The sequence below is a fragment of the Hylaeus anthracinus genome, unplaced genomic scaffold, assembly GCF_026225885.1.
Source record: "Hylaeus anthracinus isolate JK02 unplaced genomic scaffold, UHH_iyHylAnth1.0_haploid 5, whole genome shotgun sequence".
Classification (NCBI taxonomy): domain Eukaryota; kingdom Metazoa; phylum Arthropoda; class Insecta; order Hymenoptera; family Colletidae; genus Hylaeus; species Hylaeus anthracinus.
In genome coordinates, this window is record NW_026535322.1 from 4,684,578 (window position 1) to 4,704,900 (window position 20,323).

Here is a 20,323-nt window from a genome sequence, read left to right on the forward strand (position 1 = left end):
CAATTTTACGCGATGTATCGTCAATACCGTGCCACTGGCATACCTTATGCTCGTCCCATAGTTAAGTGCCTGTTATCCTAGTCTATTCCATCTATCAACATACGAAAAGTCAAAGTTACTCGACCATATTTTCACTCTGTTAACAAAACAAAGTCCGAAGAAGTGCACTGCCAAGTTTAACGATTAATCTTCCGCTAAAAATTTTCATCGAAACGTCCCTTAAATGGTGTGCAGTGGAGTGCGCAACACCCAATGGGGAATACGCTGGATTAAAAAAAAAAGTCTGTTCTCGATTAAAGCGGCACGCGAATGCCTTGGAGAATCATTAAGGTTGTCTCAGTAACTCCATGGAAATTTCTGTCGCGATAACGAGTTGAGCGTTGGACAACCCGAGGGCCAGGGAAATGACAATGGATTTTCCAGGTTGGCTGGCTACGTGCCTCGGACCAGACGATCCTCTCGGTCCACACGAGGACGGTGACGCATAATGCACGTATCGCGGTCTCGTACGAGACTGGCGGAAGTTCCGGGTCCGGTGCAGTATCCGGTAACGCCTTTGGGGTGACAGGAAGCAGCCAAGCCACGGAGGAAGTCGTCAACGGCACGTGGCGGCTACACATTCGTCAGTTAAAGGAGTCGGATAGAGGTTGTTACATGTGCCAAATTAACACTAGTCCGATGATCTCCGAGCTGGGGTGCCTGGACATTCTTGGTAAGAGCTTCTTTGACATACGTTGAGGTCTTTCATATCCGAACAGGTTGTGGATACTGATTCTGTAATAGTCGAAAAGTGATTGTTTTTTAATTCAAATACTGTTAATTCGGATATGAGAGGTCCTACTAATTTTAGAAAGGTATATTAATAGAAGAGTGGAATTGATTCTTTTCAGAGTTTTGCGCCAAGATGCTTCATACGTAACCTCATTTTATGGTATCGACAAGAATTTATTTTTATTTGAAGTTATTTTGACCAAGTACTAAAATATTTAAGTCTTTCAAAGAAAATTACTTTTCAGCGTGTATAAATGCATTGCTTCTGGTTTTCCTCTCGGGGTTTTCCTTTGCAAGAAAATTTATATTCTAGCAGATTCTAAAAATTGCTAATGCGCGTTACATCAAATAAAGAATTGTTTAGCAGCAGATTTATCCCGTTTCAAAATGCCTATTCATGTGTAATAAATTTCTACTCGAATTTCAAATAACTATTTTATATTTAAAAAAATTCCGAATAATATATTTATATATCACGTGATATATGAATTATTATGATTTGTGCGATCACTTTATACATAGTTTGCAGCGGTGCAAGCGGTCCCTCAATTTCTCACGTCACCAAATGCGCGCAATACGATTAGACAGATTTTAAATAGCACAAATTATACATATATCGCCCGGGCGATGAATTATTACCGCAATTAGCGGTCGCCGTAATACATGTTACCTTACGGAGTGACAGCAGGTTAATATGGTAATCGGGCACTCCATCTTTCTATTTGAATACGAGCGTAGTTTGAATCGCGACGACATTTAATCGTCCGGGTCGAAACGCGGAGGAATCTCGATGACCACTTATCTTACTACTTCATTAAATTCTTCCGTGAGTGAATCTTCGAAAGCACTTAAAACAACGAATAACCCCACTTTAACCTGTTACCAATCCTCACTTTTAGAATTCCCTGACGTTTTTTACGCGTCCAACTTTTTCCATTTAAGAAGGTACTTAAATCTCACGCAACCGTCGAACTAACATTTAATGTTCACCGAAGCAGTACTAAAATGTTTATATAACACAGACAGTTCATACAAATGTTTATATAAAATGCAATTTTTTGTATAAATGTTACCAAATGAAACAGAAGGGAAATAACGTAGAACTGAGTGGTCGATTTTAGTTCTTTCGGAGTGAATTCGACCAGCAAAGGGGAAGAAATTGCAGATTATTTATCAAGATACCTTCCTTCCTGTATATTCTCAAAGCTTCATCATTTTTCGAATTTCCGAGTCGGGAGGGGGAGCCTCCTCCTTCTAAGTAGACTATATTCAACTAGGTTCATACGGAGCGCGAATAAATTGCAGCGTATACTACCTCATGTTCCAGCTACCGATGTACCGGAGCTTTTTCTACGGTACATTTCATCGTATAATGCAATTTCATTGCTTCTCGCGAAGCTTCGAGTTCGAAGATATCGCTTAATATCCAGTCGAAGTGGAATCCAACTACGAAATCTAGGGAATATCCGAGACAAGTTAAAAAGGAGCGTTTCTCAAACTACCTAAAGGCGTATAATGTAGCCCAATAAAAGAGAATGCCTCTCGCAGTAGCTTATTCTCATCGAAATCACACGGTAGAAACTTTTCTAGCATCGGCAGTTGAAATAAGAACGAGGAATTGGAAATTAAAAAGCATGAATTTATCTCATTCCCCTTTTTACGGAGCTTTCATTTTATTTCCGTCGAAGGCGATGAGAATGGCAAATTTTTTTGGATTTTTCACTTTGAAACGAGACGATTTTATTTGGAAGCCTGCAATTGAGGATCTTTTGATAGTAATGGATGATAAAAGATTTATTTAATACTAGCTGTGCCCCGCGGTTTCACCCGCATGAAATACTATTTATTTTATGTGATTCGCGTTCGACTGACTGTTCAACCGCGTCTTCCTTCGTGAATCAGTAAAACAGTAGGCGACTCTTCTGTTTTCCTTAACTGGCAATGAGTGAGATGTTTCAATCGATATTTCCCATGTATAGCGATGCCACAACTTTATTTACAAATTTCGAGATTTCAAATTGAAAACGTATTTTTATCAAAACAAAACATGGTCTATGTTACTCAGGGACAGTTTAGCTTTCTATTACTGAAACTTCAAAACTCAACAGGATTCAACGATTTTTCTTCATAGTGCAGGATACTGGAGACACAATGAATAAAATATATTAAAAGGATAGTTTAATTCCACTGTAATTGGGTCAAAAATTGTTATTTATAGATTGAGTGCAGATAATAACAAAATGTGAGAGATACTCGGTTAAAATATACGCCACAGCTACGAAAATATTCCTCTTCGACGCGGTGTGCCTGCAAATTTAAACGACGATTTATCCAGCGGAGATCGTACACGTTTTCAAACTTCGGATAAATCGAGGAAGCTTGACATATCGCTAAAAAATACATGTAATAAACGTGAAAGCCAGGCACGGGAACCAGCTGATTCCACGTTCGGCCGTGTACACAAACGCGTGCTCGTTATGCTACGTATAACATTTTACGAGAAACTTTCGTGCGGTCGAGCGGGGGACGCCCAGCCATATTTTTCTATCATCCATAGCTTGAGGAGACCTATGATATTTCCTCGCTGGAGAAACGAACCTCGACGACGCTGTACAAATATTGCTTTTTTCCATATTGCGAGAGGCTCATCAAACTGGTACCGGATCAACAATCGGGACGAGAGCTGAGCAGACTTTTAACTGAAATAATCTCTTGGTTGGAACGTCGACGACCCCCGTACCCAGAGAATTGAATAACGCAATCAGCAGGATTCGTTTTCCCGCGCATTACTATCGTCAGGAATCCCCTGTCTGGCGTAATGTTCGTTTCCATATAAGAAAACGGACGATTTCCTTGTTTTAGACGCCAAGGAAGTATCTCTGTGCGCCAGACAGGACTTCCAATGACTTGCAGATGCTAGAATCATTGATGACGTGAACAATTTTTCAAAATTTTCATTCGCTATTTAAATGCTTGGATTCGTTTTACCGTGCATTACGGTCGTCACAGAGCCATTGCTGTCGCATTGTTCTGCCCGGTATAAGGAAAACGACGATTTCTTCCTCCCTCAGCCGCGAGAGAAATATTTCTCTGCGGTGGTTCGCGAGACAGGACTTCCATGGCCGAAAACAAAGCAAGACCAGAGTCATTGGGCCTTTGCCAACAAATCCATCCATCTATTTGTCTATCTGTGCTCGCAATTCTGGGTTGGTCGTCTTGCGACGCACACGGCATGTATTCCGTCTACTCAGCCCGACGAATCGCTTTTTTCTATTTTTTTTTTTTTCTTTTCAAGGAATTGGAGCCCCAAGTAGCGACTTTTAGGAATTTTTGTCTGATTACCTGGGTTCATCGAACGAGCTCGCTTTGCATTCTAACGGGTCCTCCAATTCGATGAACAAACACGTGAGGTTGTTTTCAAGGATCAACACTAAAATTTCCAGTCAATTTGATCTATGTATAGGTGAATTTTTTCCAATTTTCCAATTTCGACATCCTACTAATAAAACACTATGAAGGAAAATTAGCTTATGTACGTACAAATAATATTACATCAGTGATTAGTATCAAATAAACTTCCGTTGCCAGTTTCGAGACAGATTCCCCTCCGAGCATTAAAGTAGAAAGGAATTTCATTCTCTGAATCAGGCGCTTAAATAATTCAATGTTGTGCATTGTCATTATTATACAGACTCTCGGCTACGTTATCCGAGATAATTAAGAACACTAATTACCCATAACGATGAATGCAAGGAGATTCCATCACATATCCGAGCACTATTGTTTACTGCGATGAATGCAGAGTGCTCTCAGAATCGTAAATTGATTAAATGATTCATACTTCTGCGTAAGAATGAAACAATGAGATAGGTCTCGATGTGCTGATTGAGACAAATTTTACGGTTCGATTGTCATACTAGACTCGTCGTTCGTAATTAGATTCGATTGGTATGGATCTTTGTAAACAAAAGATTGTGGAAAGAATTACAGAAGTTAAAATTTCTATTTAAACAAAAAATTTATGTACAATTACTCCATATAATAATTTTATATAAATATTAATTCTTCCCTTCTGAAAAGAACAGTATTTGTTATTCTTTTCGGACAGTCCAACGAAACAGAACAGTAGCACAAGATTTTGAATGGATTACGAGCTGAGACTAGGAATATCTTTTATTCTCACACGCAGGCATGAATCATTTATCAATTTACGTCCACTATTCTCCGAATCCAGCACGACATTTGCTTTCACACGGAACGTTACATTTCATACTTTTTACGAAACGTAATCTATTATAACGAGCACCGGAGCGTACATCTTTCTGCTTTTACCATCACCCCCTCCCGTTCCGTCGTCCTTTTCTTTTCTCACCGTGACTTAATATTGGGGTGGCGTTCTTCGGGAAGGATAATTATTATGTTCACGACCTTCTTAAACATTAGCAATTTCTTGCTTTGTTCCTATCCCCTTGGACCCTAAATCGCGTCTAATTATACTGGCTAAACATTAAAGACCACCTCATTACGATGTGCTCTCTCCCTCTGCCAGGGGTGTGCTTACAAAACGAGCCCTCTGCTGCTTTTAGGGTGTATTCTGGCTTGGATGATCCTTTTCGAGGTGACTTTTGCTAATTAAACGAAAAGAAACTAGGGAATCCCATTGATGTAACTGTTCCACCAATGTTTTAATTATTAGGTGTATTCCTTCAACATTTAGGTTTTTTAATTAGGTATGTATTATAAGAAAATGTTTGCTTCACATAGGCGCAGAATTGCCTTCGTGTCGCGTTGTGAAAAATGTTTAGTAAAAAAAAAAAGGAAAAATTTTCTAGGAGCAATAAATGTAATACATAGTAATATAAATAAATCTTAAATTCCCCAGTCTCCCTTTTACGACCCTCATCAACCACCCCCGGCTCGAAACTTTTATAGCGATATTCGTTTGAAAAAATCTAAGTTATTAGTTAAAAGTTTTCTTCATTTTCGCGTTTATAGTTGGTAAGAGTTGAAATAATGGCAGACACGGCAGTTTTCGCGTATAAGGTACGGACCAATAGGTCGGTCCAGTCGAGCAATAAAAGAGTTAAACGTTTCTGGTGAGCCAATATCGGACAAAAGTACGCAAGGATTTAGAGCAGCAGCCTTGCATTTGATATCGTTAACTCTGGGGCGATGCAATGACGAAGTTCAATTTATTTCAGCTTGAAATTAAATTATTTGAATTTCACAAAGAAACGCGTGCAGATGACAGTTTTATAATTGCACATGGATTATTTCCCTCGGATTTTCGCTCGAGTGTTTGTTCTTTCCAATCTTTTCGACGGGAGCAAATTATTAACATACGGAACCTTCGAGCTTGGATCGTTAATTAGAAATTTTCCTGTTTTTAGTATTCATACGCTATTTTATTATATTAATTTATAATTTTTCGTTGTGTAAGTAATACCCAAAAGGGTTGGGAATAGTCAATCAGGGTGAGATTTTGTTTATCTTTTCTCCGTACTTTAAAGAAAATATAGGCAATAATTATTAATAACAATAGTGGAGCCTTCATTGCTCAAGAAGAGTAACAAGAAAACATTTTACAGATGACAGAAAAATGTTCACAAAAAATGTATTCTAGAAGCCTTTCTTTTCTAGCATCCTGTACAATGCCATTGGTGATCAGATTCTCGTGATTCTGACCAATTGTCATTGTTTGTTCCACCAGTGCCACCGGATATCGTTTACGGGGGTGACACCAGCGCCGACTTGGCAGTCTCCGAAGGCGACAACGCCACCCTAAGCTGCCGTGCGACGGGAAGACCAACCCCAAGAGTGTCCTGGCGAAGGGAAGATGGAGAACCCATTCTTATAAGGGCCTCTTCTGCTGGTACATAATGACACTATAAAACTCGTGGATATCTCCGCGGACAGACCTCTTTCACTTGCAGCTTGGTGAAAAAGGCGGAGAGACGACGTCGGTGGTTTAATTTCGTTTGCTACCAGTTACTGCCTTTGTTCATGTCCCTGTTGCCTCCCTCGGATCTCTCTCCCTCCCTTAACGTCCCATGCACTGCAAACGGAGCTTTATTACGATACTTATAACCAGTAATCGCTGCTTTGATGCTTTATGTCGTCAACGTCGGCGCATGCACTCAATTCTCTTTATACATAATCAATTATCGATTAATAATCCAATGGTAATTAGAGTGTATTAAATATTCTTTTTATCTACCATTTTGTCTTTAATTTAAAAAAGAAAACATTTTTTCATTCGATTTTATATTTAGTAGAAGAAATATATAATTATATCTATATATAAGGTATACTTATATGAAGTATTTTATATAAAATATTTGTTTAGTTATGTTCCACATGGTAACGTTAATATTTCATTTGGCGTTCAAAGATGGGAAGATTTAGATTATTTTATTTTATTCTATACAATATCCAACAAATTTTGAAAATCCTCCCATAGCCAACGATAGTTTTTGGTGCAACCAAATAAAATCGGTTCTCTTTATCCGCGCCTCGCTGAATCGAAACCGTGGAAAAATAAAAATAGAGAATTGTGTGTGCCCCCGATCGTACATTTTCCCTACTTTACGCGCTTAATATCGAAACTGTACATTGGACATCGCGGCCACGCTGAATATTACCTTCCATTATCGTTTCTTGTTTCGCCACATGCTATTTCAAAATTTTTCCATTCGGACGCGATGCTTTATAAACCTGTAGCGATAATATTTCCGTATCAACGTGTGATATATTTTCAGATGTTCCCCTTCGTGCGTTACATTTTTTACGTAGCAGTATTTGCGATACCTATACCCGCTGTATCGTATGCATATTAAATTTCAATATATCCATTCAGTACTTGATTCGTGGCATGTGACATGTACGCCCTGTAGAAAAATTTATGGATCCTTTTAATTAAAAATATGATACGCTTTGAAGGTGGGTGGTAATAATTTACCACAGTATCCATAATGCAACCTGTAATTCAACACTGCGACGACGATACATTTTTGCTGCTTGCTAAATAATGAAAAATAATTGAATACCTCGTGTAAACTTGAATAGCAATTTTCGGTTTGCTTGAGCATGTAGGTTGGCTGTATAGGTCTATGATCCATCGTTAATTACCGCATGATAGTATGCATGTAGTTCGAAGTTTAACTACCGGGTTGTTCGGTGTCGTAAGTACCAAAGAATATTCGCTATTCACTGTCGTATGACCCTACATTGATTCGGTATTAATAGGGTAATTAGGCGGTCCTAATATCCTAGTTACGTTGAAGTTCTCTTCGCGCAAGGAGGAGGGATTTACTATAATAATATGGCTCCACGGTCTGCGATGTAATTCATGGCGCGACCGACAAGAAGACGACCCCGATGTAAAGGACCGTGTCGAAAGTCTGGTTTAAAATTCCTTCCCACGAAGTTTCGTTTTGGTAAAAAATCAGACCCGAGTTTATTTAAAATATTTTATTTAAATAATGGACGACGAATAAATTACATTAACACTAGAACTACCAAGCTAGTCAATTTGATTCGTGTATTTTGGACTTCTTTTTAAAATTACTGGATTAGCAGCAACATTTTGAATTCCGAATTTTTTTGTCAAAATTTCTTTTCTAAATCGATACAAAAAATGTTTGAAAATATGATTTCTAACTTTCAAAATTTCATTACCGAATCGCTGGTCATTTATCAGTTGTTAATAATTATATAATGAGAAATATGAATTTACATAAACATTCGTAGTTTATCAATGGCATGTACAATTATAATAGCATTTTTGATGCCAATAATGTTTAAATGTGCACAAAAACGCACATTAGAATAGAATTCTTCGTGCCACGAAAAGCCTGGAAGTAGTATCAGACCGTATTGGGTCAGACGTTTAGTCAGCCTTCGTGAGGTCTGCGATTAAAGGTGCGTGCTCACGTGATATTAAATTCGTGGCATTTTATAGTCATGACAGTCTGACTTCTACTGGTGTTTTCATGCAATTTCATGTCATGACATTTGTCATCATACACGCAGCTCAGGGCAATATGGTTTTGTCGGTTCGTCGCGATTGTACTAGAAATTATTTACAAGAATAGCCGAAACTTAGACAATGTTTGTAGAGTCGAAGATAGATTTTGAATGGAAAAGGCACAGATACCATTAATAAGGCAACTGGGTGTAGAAAATTCCAAGATTTTTTCAATTAATTCCTTTGTCGTTGATTTAGAGAAAATATAATATAATATAATTTACACTTCTATTCCAGATAACCCTTTTAATTAATATTTCTGTTTATAGTTATTATAAAATTGGAATAAAAGTACTATCCACTGCCTGAATAAGATTCTAACCCATTCAGTTTCGAGTCGTCTATTCCGCATAACCTACGTTCCAGTCTAGAACGTCGCTCCTAGGGACCACCCACAACAGGCATGTTAAACTCATTTTGTCCCCCAGGAGAATATGCACTTTACTACCATGTCGTGGACCGTGCGTGTATAATTATTGTAGAACAATCGCAAATACTTCAAAGGTTATCTCCAAGCTTTGCCTTTGTAGCTGAAAGTGTAATTACATATTATGCTTGTCATATTTAAATCAGACAATATAACATAAATTGCTCGTAACTCGATAACGAAACATCGAATTCCTAAATGGAAAAGGTCTTTTTAGTTCGTATTGGCATGAAGAATTAATCTTGAAAAAAAGTTCGTCGCAACACTCTGCGTATCATGTGTTTTTTTCTGAGGTTTGTTTATACATCAGAAAGTATACAAATTTATACCGAACTAATGGCCAGTACATGGAATTATTGCTTTATATGTAGGTTGGAGCATAAAATAATAATTGCGCAACAAGAAGTTCTTTCATTTCCTTGAGTACGATTGTTGTCTGCTACTTAAAGGCGTGTTACTAAATTACACTCTGTTTCTTTTCTTGCTCGGTCGCGAGTTAAATAATTAGATAGTATCCTCTTTACACGAAACAGCAGGATGAAAGCTGCGAAATTCACGTTAGTTTCTAGTATAATTAGCGTTGTAAAATCCAGTTACGGCGAAATATGATTTCCACCCAGTGCACATCGAATGAAAGAAACCATGGTATGAAATTGCGTAGGTGTAAAAGTACTCTGCAAACTTTCTTTGCCCTTTCATACCTCTTTTTTTTTAACATGTGAAATTTTCGCTTACACACTCCCATCACGTTTCTTTTTATATTACAGAGATTTTTTCATTCCGCGTCTGTTAACCTTATTCCGTTAATTAATTAAAGGAATCCCTCGTTGTCTGCGCACTGAATCTGCAAAGTTGCTGGAAAAGAAGTCATGCGTATAATTTCCACTGAACATTTGTCAACATCGGTGGAGCAATTGTGACAATTATTTACTGCGAAATAAAACGTACCGCGAAAATGAAATGATGTTTGCTGGAAAATTCGTGGATCGGAGAGATACCCAATTTCAATGCATTTAAAATTAAGGGGATCGATTTGTATTACAATGAAACCGCGGTTGGATACGTGGTCGAGTTTACAAACATTTTATTATAGGTTTCCATCGGTAGAAATAACTGATACCAATCTCAGATTATAATTGCAACGTTAATAAGAGAGGGAAACTTGTAATGGAATTCATGTATTATACCCTAAAAAAAAAAAAAAAATTTTTTTCAAATCCCCATCATTCCTCAACATCTCGTTTTGCAAAGTGTCAGATCTCTCGGTATCAAGGTAGAGTAAACGCCGACGTCCCCCACTGTCGTTTAACCGAAAAAGCCCCCCTGGGCCACCCGACGGTAGTCGTGAAAGGTAACCTTTGCACCCCTCTCTCTCTCCTATCGATGACAAGTGTACCACGGGCGGACGAGGAAAGTGCACAGTCAAGAGCCGTGAAATTTTCGGACGTGTGCACACAGATTGGGCGTAAGAACAGGGCCTGGAGTGGGTATAACGAGGCGGGTCGTTGAAACAAGTTTCACCTTTTGAACTCGAAGACAGGGAACAGCGGGGCCGCGAATGTAAAGAAACAGAGGATGAGAATTCCCTTCATGGTATCTTGCCTGGCGACCCACACACCCTTGACGGGACTTAGGGGTCGTGTACGTGCATCGTGGCGACACGTGGAAGGGAACCGCTGCGAGCTTACCACTCGCGCAGCTCAGATGGGTGGAGGTGAAGTACACGAAGAGCACGCTGTTACGTTGGAACAGTGTTTGCACGTACATCGCCGGGACAGGGTGGTAGTTTCTGCTGCAGAGGGCAGAGTTGGCAAAACTTTGGCCGACGTAGTCGCACGCCTCCCGTCTAGGATGCGACTGAAACGCTCGAGGCACGACGTATTTGTCTTTTCGACTTCAGGTATTTTTCCCCCGTCCGCGGTAGTTAACGATTGTCATCCTCGGGGACCGCTATTAAGATTTCCTAGGGTACACCCAGTAGACGTGTGCTCAGGTACTCTTGGATTAATGGACCGTACGTGAGTGTGCTTTCGTTTGGGATGATGAGTCGTCGTTGGTAACGTTAGGTAGTTGCGGATGAGTTAGTGTTGAAATCCCTATCCCTATAATTTTTATTAAAAATTACAGCAAAGACGTTGCCAATGATCTAGGAATTTTAAAAAGTTCATAATAATCAAATTGACCGACTTGGTAGTTTCGGTGTTAATTTTACTAGAACCCCCTGACTATGAGTACAAAAGTGATCGATTTGGGCCGCATAATCTCACGGTGCCACGAACTTGTGTCTAGATTATCGTTTCGCTCCAAATTTCGTGTCTTCGCCGTTTAAATTGCAATTTAATAATGGTCCGTCGGTGAACAATATTGAATGAAAGGAGAGAGAATGGCTCGGGAGACAATGAACTTTATTTGTAAACAACCGCATCGTATAACGTGATCCTTTAATGCCGCAGCTTCGATGCACCCGACAATGGAGATCTCGGATAATAGAACTGCGGATAATCGAGGCACCGTTAAATCGAATCCTGGTTAATCGAGGCTCTCTTGTACTTACCGTTCGTAAATTATATGAAACTGCAGCAGAATGCACGTGTACAAAGAACGTGACAGTATTCAAGTGTCTTGAAGCAAATAACTTGAGTAAAAATGGAAGTTTAGTAACTTTTCCTGATGATTTTAGAAAATTCTAGAATTTATTCTATTACCATCTTGCAAAATATCAGATTCTGCTTACTCTGATCGATTAACGAACCCCCCTCCCCCCTCCCCCCCCCCCCGTGGTTTACTATCATCAATTTCCAAACGAAGGGGGCACACAACAGACTATGCAAAAAGGCCGTCCACAAAACGCCTCAAAGAGGCGCGGGTTCCCCATCCCTGGCTTAACCTGACTGGCAACAAACGAAAATCAGCCGAGCGTAAATTGTAGAGCGTTTTGTAGACACTGTCTGTATCGGGGCTTTTCTTTCAAAGCCTGAAAACCACCCTCTCGCATGCATCTTCCGTTGCTGTTCCAACCGACGATAGCGCTTTTCTTACGAGCTTTGCAAACTCGTTAGCGCTCGCTCACTTAAGGAACTCGTTAGCTACCTAAGTAGTGAATTAAGCATATATCTTCTCATCTTTTCTTTCGCACGCAACGTTGTGCATCGAGTTTTCGGTTCTCTCTCGCTCCGCCTCTCGCTTTCCTTCGATCCCTTTCGGTGTTTGCCTCTCCCTCTCGTGTTACGTGCGGCGTGCCTTCAGCCGTCCCATTCCACTTTGAAGGCAGTTCCTTCGTTCAATCGCATTAGTCTGCGGTTTCGACCCGGTTAAAAGTTCTACCTGGATTCGTTTAGATCAGAGCTCCGTCCTGGAAAGTTGTAACTTCTTGTCCCGAGATATGTTCTTCCCATTTCGCCGCCCACCGTAGGCAATCTTTTATCCTTTGGGGCTAGCGCAACGGCCTGCCGCTCGAGTGCTTCTCGACCGTCTTGATTTTCGTTTAATAATTTTATTTTCACTTGTTGGCCCCTTCCTGCAGAAAATAAAAGGAAACGTGTCCAATTTTGGAACGTTACTTACCACTCGCGCGTACCAGTCACTTCGAAGCTGCTTCAAAAGTGGCCTTCTTTAGTGAAAGGAATTTCTGTGCCTCGAAATTTGTTGAATACATGTTTCTGTGGTTAGTATTTTAATTAATTTGAAATTTTATTTGTAGGTAGTTCGTTAAATTTTTCGTAGAATCTGATTACGTTCTTCTGCAAAAATTAATGATCGAGAAATACGCGGGGTCGTTCGAGACCCCAAATGTCCAAAGCTCAAACGTCTCATGTAAATGCGTGTCATGCAGAACGTTCGTAGCAATTGCCTAAGCTAATTTCCATTAACTGATACGCGGTGATGAATAATTAGCTATGAGTTTATTTCAGTTACAGTAAATAGTTAACCAGGCATCATGTATACATTAACGTCACATTCAGATCTTCAAAGCTAATTACTCGTTCAATTCAAAGTAACTTGTTGCGCGAAATGTCATTGAAAATGATGAGAATACGAACGGCCTAATTAGATCGTCATCACGGTGACTTCTCTCTACTTGAAATTAATGAGACAGGGACACCTTGTTTGCGTTGTTTCGCGTGACGTTAGGCGATACAATGAAGTGTATTTAAAATTCAATTACAACGTAACTGCAAAGTTTATAGTTTATTAGAAGTACAACCCAGCTTGTTATGCATGCTTGTTGCAGATTCTGTAGAATCTAATAGAATTTAAACTTTACAGAGGCTTATATCATTTCAATCTTGTACGAGGAATTTTATATAATTTTAGTTCTCTGGTATATTGTAGTTTTTTAATAGAATATCATACAATTTGATTTCGTTATCGATTTAAAACTATTTTTACTGAAACGGATATCGTTCGTGATCTTCAATTAGTAATAGTAAATAGGGTAGATGAAGCACCCCTTACTGTTCGCGAATAAGGAAAATCACTTATATCGAATTGACACTCAATTACTAAGAAACGATGATTATCGACCCTTGACCGCTTTCAGTTGTGACATTTCCTCGCAAAACGAGCCGGTGAATTGATTTCATTCAACAATGTAAGCATCGTTTCGTTCCGGTGACTTTTCATCCACCTCTGCGTAGCTTCATAGTTCCGTTCTCAAGAAATCGTTCGTTCTGTCGAGCAAAGAACCGTTCCGAGGCCATTAAAATTTTGACTCTGAAAAAATGTCTGCGCAAACTGGAGTGGGTGATAGTCCAATCGTGCTAAACGCGGTTAATATGGTCAACGAGGAAGAATGTCCCAACCTAGATCCACTTACTTGTCCTGGGTTTGCAGTGAAATGTGCAGTCACGTGTTATCCTGTCGGAACACAGTATCTTTCCTATTGGTTAATTCGGATCGTTTCCCCGTAATTGCTGCATTTAATTGCTCTAATTGCGAGCTATACAGGTTTTGAATGCATGCTTTGTTTACCTGCAAGGAACCCGTAACATTGAATTCCCGTCATATCAACCTGAATGCAAAGCATGGTCTTGTTTGGATGCACGCGAGCCTTTAGCTTCGTTACAGGGAAGAATGATCAAACAAGAGGTCGATAATTATTTCTAACAAATCTTCCAGTAACATTTGTTCAGAACAAGAAACGAGGATGAGGGGCTCGTTTACGAGGAAAATATAGAGACAAGAAACGTTTTCTCGGTGCGCAGGTGGCAGCTCTTTCGAGAAGCACGAGTCCTACAACGGTTCCCTGCTGCAATTCCATCGCGTCGAGAGGCGACAAATGGGGGCGTATCTCTGCATCGCCAGCAACGACGTGCCGCCCGCCGTTAGCAAGCGAGTGACACTCGCCGTGAATTGTAAGCTCGTTTCCCTCCTAATCCCTGATTGTATCCGGCAGAAAGGCTCCCGTCGACGACAAAACGCGACGGGTACCCGTCGCTGACGTAACGCTACGCTCCGCGGTGACGAATCGCTACGGCCATTGGCGACGACTTTTCCTAGGCTCTACTCTTCCTGTCCTCCGCGGTATACCGCTAAGACTCCCCTAATTCGCCACGTTCGATAGGACGAGTACCTTCGATGTTTTCGACACTTTGCAATTCTCACTCCGTATCGCTTAGTGTCAGAATATTAAAGTTACCTATTTCCTGCAATCAAAAATGTTCAAAATTGCTAAATTTCTTTGCTTTACTGCCGACTGATGGGCTGTTATAGAACGAATGAAAGCATTTTCGGCGAATTAGATAGCGAGTGAAGCGGCTTGGAAGAGACTCCAGGGCCCTGATCGCGTCGAGAAGCGACGAAAGAGATTTCAGATTACTTATCGGCCGCGATTGTGGCAAATTAAAGGGAACGAATTGGAGAAAAAGCGCAGCAGGTTGCTGGGGAATTTATGAAGCGACGCAATAACGTTTATATCCGAGACAGAGGACGCTTTCGTTCTTTCACGGCGAACAATGGAACAATGGAAGAAAATGTAGTGGAAACTTGGCGCGAATTTTAACAATGCTCGCCGGAGATAATTGATTGGAATGCAACTAGGCGGAGATTACATTGCTGGAATTGTTTGGTGAGACTTTCAGGGGAGCCTTTCTACCTGAGATTTAAATCTTTAATAGCAGAAGTGGGGAAAACTCTTATTACAAATAAACATCTCCAATGAGGAACAAAAAATAAACCATTTATCGATCCTTTACTCGTTGAATAAATATTAGGATTTAAGTCGTAGAACTAAAAATATCGATATTCGATATTTTATCACGAAAATATATTATCCTTGTGTTTCATTCTTATTTACCTTGGATTATTTGAACAAAATCTTAACCATCTCTGTTTAACTTTGTACGATAGATTTATCTATTTCCTTTTTTATTTATTCTATATTACCGTTACAAACTCTGAAAATAACGAAGGCAAAAAATGATTTTAAAATTTCTTTTTCAATTTTTTTGTTACACCGTGATATTTACCATGCACGGGTATAAAACATTCGTTTTAAAAACATCTCTGTAACTCTGGTGGCTTTTGAAACAGATATGGATATTTCTTAAGTAATTTGAAATGCTATTTTAAACAACGGAATATCTCGTTTCACGGTAACTTTATTGTTGAAGCACAATAACGCTATCTCATTTCGTAAAGCAACTACAAAAATAATTATTCTGCAGTTGGTACAATGGAATAATGATGCACTTTTGAAAATAACGTTTCGAAATCTTTTAGCGAATGAAATTGTTAAAAATTGCAATAATCGCCATGCCTCTATTTGAAGTTCTTTATTTTCCTTTCGAATAAAATTATCCCACGTATGTTTCCAAATTCCACCAGAGGTATGATGTTTTAGATCATAATTTTATCTCGGTAACTCCGAACGGCGCAGTTAAACATTTACGCGTTTGTTATTCATAGTTGTTGCAGGAAACTGCAAAGTTTTGTCCAAATCAACGCGAAAAATTTGCGTACATTCCTCTTCAGACGTGTTTATTTAAATATAACGCACGGTAATATTTTATAGAGTATGTCGTGCCAGCACAGAATATTTCATTACCGTTGGTAACCATGTTCGTCCAAATATAAAATTATTTGCATCAATTGGCATGTATTAATTATTCGAAAACGGTAATTATGCCGAGGCTCGATAATGCGTTATATACATTATATACATATTTCATATTTTCGGATTGTTACACGAAAGTTATAATTACGCGTTGTTGCTCTATTTTGACGTTGGTATTCTTTCGATGTTGCCGCGAAACGTATTATCAAAGCAGGAAATATTGATTTTCGGATGTGTATCCCATCGGGACAGCCAGAATGAAATTAACATTGGGATTACACGCTGCCTGCATTATTAATACTGGTTTTCCTAAATTCGTCGAGTTTTTCGAACGATAGACAAGAGTATTATGAGTAATATTATCACTGCTATTCTAATTCATTCTAATTATTTAAATACTATGTTTTAATACGTAGATAAATGACACTTTTACGTCGCAGTAGTTGGTAATTCGACGATAGAGAGGATAGAGTTGTAAAGACACGATTATATAAAGGTAACAAAGGTAACGAGTCACATGAAGCGTTCATTGCCAAACAAACCTAGCGTATTTGTAAATACGACGATATCGAGTAACATACAGCCATATGTATACTTGTATACACAATCCTCATTGCTTTGACTTTCCGAGTCGTTTCTCAATTATTCTAGGAACGTATACGTTCCAAATTAAATCCACCCTGAACGTTCTCGGTGTTTTCAAAAATGCTCAGACAATTTCTTGTTAGAATTTTCCACGAATAAAGTTTCTGTCGGTGAGAAACGTCGAGATGAATTATAGACGAAACACGAACGAGTAACTGCAACGTTCTTGGTCGATGTTAATCTTGGAACTGAAACGCAAAAACCATACACTGGGGTTGTTTACGTGTCCGTAATTTTGTTCATATTTGCCAAGCATTTGAAAATCTGGCCAAATTTCGTACTTTTTTTTCTGGAAATCGCGGCGAGCGAAGTATGTAAATATTTCTCTGCCTTCGTTGCGCGTGGTTAATTGTTAAATTCGAGTTTCGGGTTCATTTTTTATTTTTTTATTTTACGCTGCGATTGATAAACACTCGTGAAATGGAAAGATTTAAAATGCTCGTTTATTTTTTAAATTTGTGAAATTACATTTGAACAACCCCATAGAACGCGCTTTAAGGGTAAACCTTTTGCGTAACCTCGTTAGAACATTCCGGAGCCGTTCAGATTAATTGTCGTATTAAATCACACACTTGCGGGGGAGGAAACCGTGCACAGAGGACATGTAATCGCGACAAATTATAGATGTCTATATTCTACGCTCGAGAACATTAATCAAAATCTTGGGTGGACCGTGTGTATCGCGATAAATCGGGCAATTAATTTGAAACCGCTTCCACAGTTGCACCTGTCGTCAAAGCACCTAATCAGCTGCTGGGCGCACCTTTGGGCACGCACGTGCAGTTGGAGTGCTACGTCGAGGCATTCCCAAACACAATTAATTACTGGGTGAAGAACCGACGAGGGGCAGAAGATGAAATGCTGATCGAGGGGTGAGATTGTACGCACTCTTAAAGTTAACCCTTGGAACACTATGGCTGACACGATTCTAAACCATAGCAAACTTAATCGCTAACGTTAATTAGTGTCAGTGTGGAATTTTTCAAAAGAGGATTTAGGATATTGTTTTTTAATAAAGCACAAGTTACAAGGAATATTTGTCCGATTTATTTCTTACATTTAATGAAAGTACACGTGATTATAATCAACGTGGAGGGTTAATAAAAAACAAAATTCTAAAACCTTCTTTTGGAAAATCCTTTAGCTACAATGGCCGAGTAACGATATTAAAACTCTTTGTTACTGGCTATGGTAAATATTTATTATATGGGCTAACAAATCTAACGAATGCTCGTTACGGCTAGTTAAATGAAGTTTCGTTGATCTTCGATGTTTGATGTTATGTTTGATAAATTCTTCCCTGTATAGGTGTCAGATAGTTTCATTGGAAATTAAATTATTTATGGGGAAATAGTTATGCAATCATATTTTATTTGATTAATTCCGAGAATTATTGCTTTCTTTTTATTTCTCGAGCAGTAAACTAGTTGGCAACCTTGTAGGAGAATTGTGACCCTGCCACTTCAGTGTAGAGTCGAAAGAACGGGGACGTCGCGACGCGTCGCCAGTGGAGTGACATTTTTCGCGTTTTTAAAAATGTATTTCACCGAAACAGAGGACAGCTGTTCCTACCTTCTCAAGTTACGGGTGTCTGCCTCTACACCTAACAGAAAAGAAACGAATGAAAAATTGAGACGACAGTTGGTAGATTCCCTTTGTCAGTGGTAGTCGTGCAAGGGTTAAAATGTTTACTGTTCCTCGACGGTTAGGGAGATTCATAGTCGTTGTACTGCGCAGGCACAAGTACAAGGTACGAGAAGAACGTTCCGGATACACAGTTCTCATGTCGCTGTTAATCAAAGAGTTCGCCGAGCAGGATGTGGGCAAATATAAGTGTGTGTCGACGAACAGCCTTGGCAAGGGCGATGCCATCATAAGGCTGTACGGTAAGTTCCTCGAAACCTCCTTGAAAAACATCCGAATTAAAGGACTGTACGCGGTTGTCATAGCCAAAGTTCAAGAATGCCGTGAGAATAATTTAAAATAGAATTTAAATTTGCTCACGAACAGGAAAAACTCTGTTTTAAAACTCTTTTTTTTTTTAATTTCCATAATTAGTGTCGCAGCGAAAAGCTGTTTTGCAAGGGAAATTTAACTGCAGCGTACAAAGTGATAATAGCTTTACGCAGACACCGCGACTGTAGCATTTCTAGCCTGTTTGCAAACATTGTTCCCGACGATTACGCGGCTGTTGATTATTCCCATTAGTTTGTATATTTGCTCAGCTTGATAGCACAACAGATAGTTATCAGCTGGTGTTTCCGCAATGTGAATAGAGATTTGAAAATACCAAACATTGACAAATTCGTGACTATTACTATTAGGTGAAGGTTGTAAATTAAAATCCTTCAAGATGATTTGAATTTCTACATCCTAGTATCCCAAAAGAAATCTATTTACCCTTTATCCCCAAAGCTTCAAATTAAGAACGTCCAACAATAAGAAAAATCCCTATGTCATTGGTCTCCAGCGTTCGTCGTCTGCTTTCAGAGATTAAAGTCGGCTTCGACAGGTCGTCGCGCGGAAAAGATCACGTGTCCATCATCGGTGGTAAGTGGAACGCAGATCTCCCACGAGCTTCGCGAGACTAGAAAAATCGATCAGACACAATTATCGAGGCGGTGGTACTGGAGAAACGTCAAATTGAATTTTTCATCCGCGCAGGTTTAGCCGAGGCCGCACAAAGTTCGGGCGCAAACAACGCCAGCAGAGGGTTCGTGGGATGTAGCAACAAATTATCGCATTTCGTGTCGATGTTTCTCTTCATACCGGTGTTACTCTGGCCGCGGTGAAGAAGGCATCCGCTGTTGGTCACCGCCAAGCCGAGTGCCAGGATAACTTTGTGCCAAAGGACAAGAAAAACAAAGCAAGAACGGCTTTTTCGTATGTATGTATGTATGCGTGTGCATGGGTGGAGGGATAGAGATTTCCTACGCGCGCGAACGCGCACGCCAGAGTGTGTTCTGTCTGCAAAGAACAAGCGAATCGTTGGTAACTGTTGTGCGCGTGAATGTCGAACTGCGTACCAAAGAGAGAAACACAGAAATTGTGAAATAAATCGGAGGCTCGCGTTCTCTACATCTTCCTACTTCCCCTTTCCTACTCTGCCGAGTGTCGAAAATGATTTTTAGGTCAATGAATGTTGTCAATGTACGCGCCCGTTTGGATCCGTTTCGTTGAATATGGACGACGGGATCCTGGTGAGCAGAGTGCGCGACGAAAGAAAGACAAGAATCGGTTACGCGCGAAGCAGCTTTGGGCCCTCCTAACGATGCTTAACAAGTCGTCAATAATTAATAAGTTACGGTCGTTTTGTCATTGGTATAAGCGTTGCGGACTTTTAGATGTCAGGGAACTCGACGTTTCCAAATAAAAGTATGAGATCAAACGTTGTACACTA

General features: G+C 39.6%; 1 protein-coding gene across 1 annotated transcript in view; it reads left to right on the forward strand.

Annotated features, from left to right (window-relative positions):
* LOC128895549 (lachesin-like) overlaps positions 1-20,323 on the forward strand; it is a 72,381-nt gene extending 52,058 nt beyond the window's left edge. Inside the window, exons 3-9 of the mRNA XM_054158249.1 lie at positions 424-712; positions 6,482-6,643; positions 14,429-14,578; positions 17,645-17,795; positions 18,661-18,809; positions 19,414-19,473; positions 19,588-20,323. Coding sequence (XP_054014224.1) covers positions 424-712; positions 6,482-6,643; positions 14,429-14,578; positions 17,645-17,795; positions 18,661-18,809; positions 19,414-19,473; positions 19,588-19,715 — 1,089 coding nt within the window. The 3' untranslated portion in view covers positions 19,716-20,323. The remainder of the gene's footprint in view (positions 1-423; positions 713-6,481; positions 6,644-14,428; positions 14,579-17,644; positions 17,796-18,660; positions 18,810-19,413; positions 19,474-19,587) is intronic.